General features: G+C 35.3%; 1 protein-coding gene across 3 annotated transcripts in view; it reads right to left on the bottom strand.

Annotated features, from left to right (window-relative positions):
- SGCE (sarcoglycan epsilon) overlaps nucleotides 1-12,449 on the bottom strand; it is a 67,596-nt gene that overhangs the window by 30,719 nt on the left and 24,428 nt on the right. For 2 of the 3 annotated variants that reach the window (XM_068549983.1, XM_068549984.1), the window contains 3 exons: nucleotides 10,644-10,766; nucleotides 8,850-9,007; nucleotides 2,418-2,490 (listed from right to left, as the gene is read on the bottom strand). In XM_068549983.1, the coding sequence (XP_068406084.1) occupies nucleotides 2,418-2,490; nucleotides 8,850-9,007; nucleotides 10,644-10,766 (354 nt within the window). The remainder of the gene's footprint in view (nucleotides 1-2,417; nucleotides 2,491-8,849; nucleotides 9,008-10,643; nucleotides 10,767-12,449) is intronic. The other variant, XM_068549985.1, reaches the window with a different exon arrangement.

The following is a 12,449-nucleotide window of genomic DNA, read 5'->3' as shown; positions in this document are numbered from 1 at the left end:
CAGTTTCTTGGCAATAAATAATATTTATAAATAATACCAAGTATAGTTTTTGGGTATGTTAGAAGTCTATCATCTATTAATTTCATTCAGTGAAATTTTTCTAAAAAAGCGTGCAAAACTTTTTCCTTATTATCAGTGCCACTCCTTGGAGAACTGTGACTTGGCTTTCCCTAATCCATGTGACCCTCCGTGGCTCCTTTCTGAGACTTGCGGCTGCCACGCCCTCCAAGGCTCCGGGCTGTGCAGCTGCCTGCCGTCTACCCGGCCAAGTGCTGCTGCCAGGCCTCCCAGAGATGAGTCACAGTAGCTTTCTAACTTTGGGGAAATCCCGTGCCTGCTATATTTGGATATCACAGAGGCCAAGGGAACAGTAGGCCAACAGATTGGTGGCAGGCCTCTGAGGCACTAAACCCAATTTAGAGAATCACTCTATGTACTCTCCTTGAGCTCCATGCTGTACGATTCTACATGACAAATTTCCCATTAGGTCTCCCAGAGAGGGAGACTGCTGGGCAGGGAGTTGCAGTGAGCACGGTTATCCAGATATTCAACCCTTGTTACTTCTTTCCTAACCTTATCTGGGAGAAATGGCATGTGTACAGGCCATGCTCAAAGATGTACGTCCTAGTGTCCACATGCATTCCATCGAGACAAGCAAGGAAACATGCCTGCCATTTGGTGCACTGATTTTCAGAGTTTGGGCCACTGACCCTGATGTAAAAGGAGGCTTTCAAAACCCACGTACTCGTGCTCCCTCAACCCTGATTTAAATAAATAGTCCCTAATGCCAACTTTCAATCCTTCAGTCATCTAACAGTCTTACATTAGTATCTGCTTGAACATGGGTCCCCACATGTGTACTACGTACTGAGTACACGTGTGTGGACCCATGTACTCTGTACTGACAGATGCCTGTGTACTCTGTATTGACAGGACTGAGACCAGACTTGAGAAGGAAGAGGTTCAAAACTGTAGACCAGGCTATCTTTCAGTTTGTAGGGGCTCCCATACCTGACAAAGGGTTTTGAGTCCATCTGAGAGCATAATAGTGAGGTTAGTGGTCCAAGCCCACTGCAATGGAAGTATATAACTAAACTGATGGATTCCCAAGGAGAAAGGGAACTTCGCAACCATTCTGCTCATTAAAGGTATTCCAAATTCTACAAGGACAGCTTGGACTGGATGCAAGTATCCAATTACAATTGGAGTCAAGAATAAAAATCTCCTTGATCCAAACATGAATACCTTCCAAAAGCCCTTGGGAAGTGGAAAAGTGGGTAGAGAGTCTTCTGTCCAGGCCAAAGGAACTGGTACTTGGACTTTCTTTTCATATATGAAGGGCATTTTAAATTTTCAACTAGCACATTCGTTGTCTGCAATTATTACAGCTAAAATGCCTGGGGAAAAAACTCATGTTAAGGGTTTCAAAACCTTCCAGCAATCTTCTCCCCAATTATGTACTGCATTATCAATTCTATCGAAATTGCTTTGTTTCATATAGTGTAAAGGTAATTTTTAACTCAGCCTTTACTGAATTATTACGAATTCCAAATTAGTAGGCTCTGATAAAATGTGTTGTTTGCTTATTTGTTTCCAATCGTACCAGTAAATAGAAGTAAGAATTTTCCTATCCAGGATGCACAACTGTTTTACTGTTTTGGGGGGAAAAATGCTATATCAGTTCTTCTCCTGTCACCCTCATAAATGATATCTGGTATAGTATCCCATGATTTATAAACTTTAACCACAAAGTGTTTAGTGGTATGTATTTTTCCCATTGAATGCCAAAACAGGATCAGAATATTTGAGAGTGTAATTCTTGGAATCTCTCCTGTGTCCCTAACCTTCTAAACCCTTAGGCATCACTTACAATTCAAGCATGTGTAATGATAAATTGTTGTTGGACTCCAGCAATTACAGATGCATGATTAGCTATTTAGAAAGGAGACTGTGACCCAAATTATGGTTTATTTCTGTCCATCAACAACTCTTTATCATCATATACAACTAGACTACCACCGATGATAGGTTTTAAAGTAAAATAATACCAATCATGCATTCTATGATCAGCCCTATGTCAAGCACATTTTGAGATTTAAATGATGGCATCCTTACCTCAGACTTATGAGAGAAATAGTATTCTTAGTCTCACTTTACAGATGATTTAACCAAGGCCTGGAGAAAATAAGTGGCCTCTATATTTGGCTCCCTATCCTCAGGTTTTCAGCACCAAAACACGTCATGATATTTTATAATGAGTTAAATATTGCTTAGTTTTCTACATTTTACTATTTCATTAGTTATAGTAGGTATGTGGTGCTTTAAAATCCTTAACTATGTTTTACATACATATAAAATATAATGAAATACTTCTTGCAAATAAGGAAACAATCAGCAACATATTTTTCCATACCTACCTTCTGCTGACATTATATTAATTATCAAATTATGCCTTGCAGTCTCAAAGGTACGCCTATTGTAGGCAGTTATCTATTAGAAAAAGAAAGTCATATTAAAGAAGTAAAATTCTATTTTTTGATATGAAATAACTATTAAACTCATCTTGTTACAAAAGAAAAAAAGAAGTAAAATGTTATTTGGAAAACGAAATTCATTAAGGACAAAATGAAAACAAATTGTCGTTCTTTCCATTTTCATTATTTGTTTATATACTTACAAAATATTCCTTCTCTGGACAAGAACTCAGAGCTTTTAGCAATATTGTGGGAAAATAGATAATTAGGTCTATTTAACATGCTAAAACAACAAGTTAAAATCAGAAAAACCCTTTTATAGAAGACTGTTAAGTGCCAGTAGCAACGCAGATGCATCATTAGTAAATGGATTAACCATTACGAATTACTTACCAGAGCTGTTCTAAAATTTCAAAAAAGCCAAAACAATATATTTGTGTACTTTTAAATGGAGCTTAAGGATCATACCAGAAAGTACACTTTAAAACAAGCACGTCTCTGTGTTGTTTGCATTCAGTACTAAACTGCACACCAACCAGTCAAGAAATGTCACGAACCCTTTGGAAATCATATCTCACAATGGGAGTACAGCAGTGAGGATCACAGTCTGAGAAGCTGATGGCAAATGCTCAAAAACACAAATCAATCCCTTCGCAGAGTCAAATATTAGTAAATGTTTGCAGAGCCAATGAACTTACATCAAAGTCAATTCAGAAACAGCCACTGCAAACAACAAACAAAGCAAAGGCCAACAACAGGATATGGCTTCAAAAATCAAGGAATAATTAACTTTATAACAGATATTAAATCACTCAGACAGGCCTGCAGTACCTCAAAAAAACCCCAAATGATTGTGTAAAAGTCTTAGCATCCCAGCACTAGCCTTCTGGCAGTAACTGCAGCTGTAGTTGACACTGAGACAAAAAAGACAAAACTGACGCAAACTGAAAAGAAATATCTTGCATATTTAAAAACAAGTATCAAAGATTTTAATAGCGTCACATATGAGCTTTAAATAAAATACATTACACTCATCAGAAATATTATTTGAGAGAACAGTGAAAATCAGAATTTTGGAATAAAAAATTCCAAACCTTTAACAATATTTCAAAGTACATATTCTGAAACGTGTATAATTCCACAAAGATAAAAGCACTTATCTCTCCACAATTTGTCAAATTTCTTTTGGATTTAATGACTTCTTTGCTGCTCTCTGTTGGGACACATGGTCAATTAGGTTCACAATGAACACTAAAATTAAGACTAGTCATTAAAATTAACGAGGCATTATTGTTCACAAGCAAATGAAGAAATGCAAAAACATTTGGGAATCCGCATGACTTTAAAAGTTTACCCTGCAAAAAATTTAGTAATATTCTCAGTGGAAAAAAAATACTAGATACTATTTGTTATAATATCTCAAAGCTAATGCTCAGAAAAAAAGGTTAAACATTTTCAAATTAATGGCAATATTTTTCTGGCTAGCCTTCCCATAATTATCATAAATTTCATTATTGTAAATTTCATAAATTCTAATAAGTTTTTTTAAATCAGAGGCTACACAAGAGAGTGAAGAACCTTTCATGAATCAGGAGGAAGAATTTTATTATCTGAATTCATATTTAATGCTTAATTTTAACAGCTATAACAGAATGCAATTCTTCTATGACTTCTAATGAGATATTTAAATACTGTAATATCCTCAATAGAATTCTACTTATCATGACGACGTGAAGCCCTTCATAGCAAAGAGGTATGCATGTTTGTGCACTTTCTGATCCCTTATTTCTAAAATAGTGGCTGATCTATTTTAGATGCTTAATAAGTAGCTACTGAATAAATTAATTAGTGGATATATATGATTAAATATTAGTTTAAGATATGCAAAATCTTTTGACTATATTATTAATAGAATATTTTTAAACACTGAAAATGTTATGTTATTATATATGGATGTAGAAATGAGTTATTTACAGATAAATCAATACTTGTGTTAGATGAAAGAGATGCTAAGTTTTCATAATCTTTTTTAAAATTTTAATTATTTATTTATTTATTTATTTATTTATTGGCTGCATTGGGTCTTTATTGCTGCACTTGGGCTTTCTCTAGTTGTGGCGAGGGGGCGCTACTCTTCGTTGCAGTGCGCGGGCTTCTCATTGTGGTGGCTTCTCTTGTTGTGGAGCACGGGCTCTAGGTGCACAGGCTTCAGTAGGTGTGGCACGTGGGCTCTAGAGCTCGGGCTCAGTAGTTGTGGTGCACGGGCTTAGTTGCTCCACGGCATGTGGGATCTTCCTGGACCAGGGCTTGAACCCGTGTCCCCTGCACTGGCAGGCAGATTCTCAACCACTGCGCCATCAGGGAAGCCCTCATCATCTTTTTAGATACTATCTGATACATATTCATAACATTGTACGTCGGTAGTAAGGTATAATGCACCCCTGTGAATCCTGGCTCAACACATGTGTTTCTCTCCTATCCTAGCCTCTTGCCTCTCTCCAACCAGAGTAACCATTTTGGATTTTGTGTTTATCATCCCATCCATTTTAAATATAGTTTTATTATCCATGCATATATGCTTAAAATATATTGTCCATTTTTCTGTTTTTTGAGCGCCTATAAAAATAGTAAACTGTATGCAGTCTTCTGGGGTTTGTTTGGTTTTTTTCAACATTACGTTAAAAACATTCATTCATGTTGCCAGGCAAGCTTAAGTTCATTGCTGCTATAAATGTTCACTGTGTGACTACTCCACAATTTATCTATTCTCTTGCTGCTGGACTTCTGGATCTCAATTGGTTTGTGGGTTTCCAGTGTTTTCCTATACAAACATTGCTCAATGAACATGATTGTGCATGCCTTTGGGTGGACATTTGCAAGTGTTTCTTTTTCTTTTTTTTTTTTTTTCTGTTGGCCACGCTGCGTGGCTTGCAGGATCCTAGTTCCCCGATCAGGGATTGAACCCGGGCCACAGCAGTGAAAGCACCAAGTCTTAAACCACTGGACCGTAAGGGAATTCCCTGCAATTGTTTAAGTGCATATCTGGAAGTGGGACTATTAGATCATAGGGTACGGTGATACTCAGCTATGTGAAATATTCCGTTTTCCAACCCACATCCACTGCAATGACCTTTACTGAGGATAAAATTCTCACTGTGGTTTTAATTTGAATATTCCTCCTTACTGATGAGAGTAATTTTCTTTACTTAAATGGCATTGATGTCTCCTCTTTGGTGAAATGTCTGTTCATGTCTTTTTCTTATTGAAATTGTAGAAGTCCTTTTTTATATTTTACATACTTATCATTAGTCAGCTATATATATTTAAAATATCATCTTCCAGCTTGTGGGTTGTCTTTTCTTTAATGGTTTCTTTTGATGAACAGAAGTTCACAAGTTTAATATGGTAAAATTTATCAATCTTTTCTCTTAAATAAAAAAATTTAGGTGTTAAGGTATCTTTCCCTCCCCAAAACTCAGAAAGATACTCCTCTACAGTTTTATATAATAGTTTAAATTTTTGCTAAATCCTTAATCTACCTAGACATGAGTTTTGTATTTCCTGTGAAGTAAGAATCTAATTTTATGTTTGCCATATGGCTGAGCACCAGTCAATAAATTGACCTCCTTTTCCCTAATCTGTGATCTCTGGCACCACCTCTTTAGACATGTATCATTGTTCTTTATGTAGATGGATCTGTCTCTGGGCTCCCTATTTTATTCATTGGTTAATTTGTCTATCCCTGTATCAATACAAACTTATGATTGATTACTACATATTTACAATAAATCTTGCTATCTGGAAAGGAATCTTTCCCCTTTTTATTCTTCTTTAAGCATGTCTTGATTTTGCTTTATTATCTTCTTTATAAATTTTAGAATTAGTTGCCAAGTTCCATGAAATAACCTACTGAGATTTTTTTATTGGAACTGCATTGAATCTATAGATCAATTAGGGGGAAAGTGATGCTTTCATGATTTTCAGTCCTCCTATCCCTGAATGAACTATCTTTTCATTTATATAGGCATTCTTTAATATCAACAAAGTTTTATAATTTTTCCCATACAGAACTTGCATACCTTCTGTTAGATTTATTCCAAGTACATTATAATTTTGTTGCTACTAAAAAAATGGTATCTTTTAAAATCATGTATTTTTCTCAGTACTTGTTATTTAATGAATAAATATAACTAAATCTTTTATATTGATCCCATAGCTTACTGCTAGGCTTTCTGAAGATTTTAATAGCCTATAGACTCTTTATATCATTGACTATTCCATTTCTTCCTTTAGAATAGTTATAAATTTCTTTTTCTTTCTTTACTGCACTGGATAGGACTTCTAATATATTCTGTAATAGATGTGATACAGGGGGTCATTCTTGTTTTGTTCCTGAATTTAAATGGAATTCCTCTAGTGTTTTCCCATTAAAAAATGATGTTTGCTATTATTTTTGATAAATAACCTATTAGGTTAAGGAAGTTCACTTATATTCCTAGTTTGCTAAGAGTTATTTTTTTCTTATCAAGAATAGGTGTTGGGGCTTCCCTGGTGGAGCAGTGGTTGAGAATCTGCCTGCCAATGCAGGGGACACGGGTTCAAGCCCTGGTCTGGGAAGATCCCACATGCCGCGGAGCAACTAGGCCACAATTACTGAGCCTGCGCATCTGGAGCCTGTGCTCCGCAACAAGAGAGGCCGCGATAGGGAAAGGCCCGTGCACCGCAATGAAGAGTGGCCCCCACTTGCCGCAACTAGAGAAAGCCCTCGCACAGAAACGAAGACCCAACACAGCCAAAAATAAATAAATAAATAAATAAAATTTAAAAAAGAAAAAAAGAATAAGGTGTTGAATTTTATTAAATGCTTTCTCTGAATCTTCAAGGTGATTGTGTTTTTCTTTTTTAATCTAGCAAGGTGGTGACTTACATTTATATATTTCTTTTATAACTTTACTGAATATTTTAAAAATTATTCTGACAATAACTTCAAATAACTTTCTTTCTTATATCTACATATATTTCTATCTTATATCAACATTGCCTTAAGAAAGCAGATTTATAGATAGAAATCACTGAAATGTCATGTTAATACAAACCTCAGTTCAAATGAAGAAACACCTTCTCTCAGCCAGCCTGGAAGCTCATATCCAGAGTCCACGGCTGACTAAAACTTTGGAGAAAAACTCAAAGCATGTAATCTCCTGAGAATCGGCAGAAATTCTGCAAATTTTTGGTGGTAGAACACATGCCACGCAGGACATATACAAACTCCTGGCAATTCCACTAGCAGTTCCTAGGCTGGTGCCCTGGTCACTACCAGTAAGCTTTTATGGAATTGAAGAGTTAAATTCCAATTTAAGATCCTAGAGGCATATAGGCATAAAACTACAGTAGGCCTCTCCTGCCATTAATTGCCATTATAATTCTGATTTTGTTAGGTATAGTAAAGAGTGAAACACTTTTAGCTTTTATGTCCATTCATTAAAAAAAAATTAATTCCCATTAAAGGTTCGATGTCATCATTGTTTTTGTTATTGTTTCAATTTCTAATATCTTCCAGGTATGATATTAGGTACTGGTAAAAATCTGATTAATTATAGCACCATCATCACTCCCAAAGTAAAGGTCAAACATATCCTCATGGCTTACAGAGCCCTCAAAGATCTGCTCCTACCAACATCAACACCTCCGTTCCCATCACTTGCCCTCTGGAGTGCATCCTGTCCTCTAGCCACACTTGCAGTTCTCTAAGACTATGTGGTTATGGTTATGCCTCCAAGATTTTGATGTGCTGCATCTTCTGCCTAAAATAGCCTTCCTTCTACTTAGTGAATTTCTATTTACCCTCTTGTAACTCTGCATCAAACAGCACCTTCTTATTATAACAGTTATGTCAGTGCTGGCTAAGTTTGAGTTTCCATTCCAGTGCTTCAACCCCTGAACTGTAAGACACGGCAGGGCACAGCTACTCCTCATCTTTCTACCACCGACACCTATCATAATGTTCAGCACATGGTAGGGGCTCAAAAGACGTCTCCTTAATGACTGAATGAACATGAAATCTGAAATTAAAATTTGGAGAAAATAAGTGTTTTAAGTTTTTGTTCATTTTCTTAAATAGAATTCACAGTAATTTATTTCTTTTAAATACCTTTTAATTTTTTTCACTAATTTAGATGGCGCTTTTTTTACATAAAAGCTGAAACAAAAAACTCTGTAGATGAACAGAAAGGAATGGTACATTTCCAAATGTTATCTAGTGTGTTTTCATGCATAAAATACTGAAAACCACTGCCATGTAATTTTAATTACAACATTTGAAACTCAAATTACAAAAAGCCAAGAATATAATTTTGCTCTTTCTAAGTAAATTACCTCAATGACTGTTGGTTTCCCCACATTTTCAGCCGTTGGAGACCCATATAGGACTCCATCACTATATGGTGTCCTTTGGATATATCGAAGCCATCCAGGCCGGTCTGGGTAACCCATTAAATTTGTGTTAAATGTTATGGGATCATTACTAATCTCGCCTAGGTAAGAAACACAGAAGTAAGATATAAGACAGTTATTTTCACATGTTGCTTTGACTGTTTCAATAAAAATGTGTCTGTCTAAAAATTTTTTTCTTAACATTTGTAGCAAATTAAATACACACCAAAAAAAAAAATCCATCTGGGAATTTGGATTAGGGCCTCATGTAAGAAAAAAATCCTTTTGGTTGTTTAGTTAGTCTAGAAATCTGATTCAACAAAGAAAGCATATTCATACAATTTGGGGGTAAATTTCCTTTTCTTTTTTGCGGGGAGGAGGTCACATAGCAGTGGAAAAGTTCTACCAATGAGACAACTATCTTTCAGGAAAATCCCCTAATCATGCTGATGTATTCATTCTTCTGAGAAACCTTCCTTTCATGAAACTCTGAGCACTATCAAACTCATCTTAAGGGATATCTCAAAATTATAAAAGCGTCATCAAAACAAAAATTATGTAATTTAAAAACAATGGAGGATGAGTTGAAAAAATCCAAATCCAAATCCAAAAGAACTGCAATAACATGACATTTATTAATAATAAACAATAATCATGGTGTCATTTTATTAGCATGTGCCTGGCCTCTACAGGCACTATTTCATCTGATTTTCAAACATACCAATGAAAGTAGTACTCTTATTAGCCCTAATTTTATTGATGAAATATGTAATTTTCCATGTTAATTCTTCATGGCCACACTAAGTGGTGAAACTAGAATTTAATCCTGGCTGACTCCAGAAACTATGCTCTTAACTACGTTTTCTTCTCCAATGTTGAAGCTGCTGCTCACAAGGGTTAGCTATATAGTTTTGCAAAAATCGAATGCCCCTCATGAGAAAACATTTTTTAAGTAATTGATGAAAAGACTGCCTTGTTTCTTGAATGCTGGTGAGAACATGCTTAACTATATTTTATGAGTGTTTTCAGGTATGCTATTCATCATATAATCCACAAAAATAATATTTATATTAATTCTAATGCTGTAATTTTCAGAAATTCATTTTTATTTGTTACTTAAGTAAGAGTCATAATAACAATGTATTTTCTCTTGCTATTTTTTCTGTATCTTCGTTCATTTGATGGCATTTGTGACAATCCAACATAACGTAATTTAAACCAATAGTAAATTAAATAGGACTTCGTAACTGGTACTACTTTGAAGAAAAATTAATCTCCATTATATGATTATGAAGTTATATAAAATTATCTCATATTGTAAAAGTTTTTTTGAGGACTCTTTCTTAATACCATATTTCATTCTCTTCTACAACATACGTATAGTTTTCCAAAAATCAATGTACTATGTAAGACTCTAAGTCTTAATGTGGGAAATTGTAATTGTACATCTATAATTATTTCTCTGAGAATAGAGGTAGATCATTTGTCAGAAGCACAAAACTCAAGACTAGGAAATCAGAAATACGCTTTCTTTAAATTTCAAAAATGAATTATTTCCTTCGGTAATTAAATTTCTAATCTTAATCTAGGAAATATTCTATAACAATCAATTTATCACATATCCAGACCATGTCAAATAATGTCAGTAATATCTGATCATGTATCATCTAGATTATGCACATCGAACAAAAAGAAAAATTTAGTAAATTAACCACTTTTTTTCCCACCAGAACATACCAGGTTTTGGGTAAGGTGGAAATTCCCCCTTAAAATACTCTCTTTCCAAAACATGAACAAAGAGGACACCTGCAGATGGGTAGACATTCCGATCAGAGTGCACCTTGGAGAAAATAGTGTACACTGAAAACAAAGAGGGAAGATAAGAGACAGAAAGACAAATAATGAGCTCTGCTTTTGAAAATTCACTTACACTGTAAAGAAGGGTTTCACTATGTAGAAATTTCTGAGAAAACTGAAGCAACATGCAAGATTGTTAAGAAGTTTGTTTTAAAGGGGAGTGGTTTTAGGACAAAACATGGAACAACTCTCAACTTGCTGTGTTTATAGACTTTTCAAATATTATGTAAGCAGAATTAGGCACATTTAATATTTTAAATTATTATTAAATAATAAAGACATCCATGAAATCTCTTTTGTAATTTTTATGGAGATTATTACCAACAAAATACATCATGAGAACTGACCAGCTATATAATTGCTACAGTATATTTTTTCTTTTTCCTTTTTTCAAAGCAAAGTATAAAGAGGCATTTTTAAATGGTAACAATCTCCACTGTATTAACTGTTTGCCAGACAGAGCATATCGGACTACATGATACCATTGATATATGTAAGGGGACTTTCATATATATTGATACTTATAAAAATGCATTGGATACTCTTTCTTTGAGTATTATTCCCCCCCTATCTTTCCTGGAAGTGATTTATTCCACTTTACCTGATCTCGACATTTAATAATTCACACATACAATCTAGTCTATTATGCTACCTCCTAAATAAGCAATAACAATTACATAATAAAATTCAGCGCAAATCATTTCTTTAAGTGAAATGGGGCAGATTTCATGATTTACTGGTTACTTACGATACATGATGTGAGTACATTAAAATGACCAAATTGGTTTGATTAGTTTCAACTTATCGTCTTTTCCTCTGATATCATCATCTCCACCAACACATTACTGCCATTACCCTTGTCACCTCTACAATCTCTTTTGGTTTTCTATCTTCCTGTTTGGCTACTGGCTGCAATTTTTAAACAGATAAACCCTATCAGGCAAGTTCTTTCTCTTAGTCACTGATGTATTTGTAAATGTAGTAATTAACCTTAAGAACCCAAGGCCGCTCACTCCCGGGCTCACAACTAAATAAAAGCCCTTGGATGGCAAAATCACTGACAGTGAATTTTTCAGCATCATAATAGGAACTCCCACAAAAATGTTTCTTTATCTGTGAAAACTTGCCCCTACAGTTCTGTGGATGGCTGCCAAAAATGGGGAACTGAACTAAAATATTTGGCTTGTAGCTTCATGTATCCATAGCTTTACTACTAAAAACACAACTTCAAAGGCTGTGGTAACAGAGGGAAGGAAGCAGCAAGTTAGGTTTAAACTAGGTACATAGGGAGACTCGTTCTTTCCTGACTTGTTTTGTACTAGCACTGGTAAGCATTCCCATGGCATTTAGAGTACCCATTCTCTACCCAAGAGGAATTTACTCACCTGTGAAAATGGTCCCGTTCCAAAACAACAAGAATATGTGAATCACAGAAAAATAGCGAGGATGAGAATTAGAGATTTTTCACCAGCTGGATTCCATGGCATCCGCTGAATGCTAGGTGCTGTGGAGAATGTGAAGATGAAGGAGACCCAGTCCCTGCCTTTCATGAGCTCACCATCTGGTTTGGGAGACCAACACCCCCCTAACTAGGTATGACCCCAGAGAGACAAACTGCTCTGGCAAGACCTGGAAAGATGGTGAAGAGCAATGGAAGCTGGAAAGACCTGGGAAAGGTTTATATAA

The sequence above is a fragment of the Eschrichtius robustus genome, chromosome 8 (assembly GCF_028021215.1).
Source record: "Eschrichtius robustus isolate mEscRob2 chromosome 8, mEscRob2.pri, whole genome shotgun sequence".
NCBI classification, from domain to species: domain Eukaryota; kingdom Metazoa; phylum Chordata; class Mammalia; order Artiodactyla; family Eschrichtiidae; genus Eschrichtius; species Eschrichtius robustus.
Note: the sequence above shows the minus strand (reverse complement) of the source record. Positions and strands in the feature narration are given on the sequence as shown.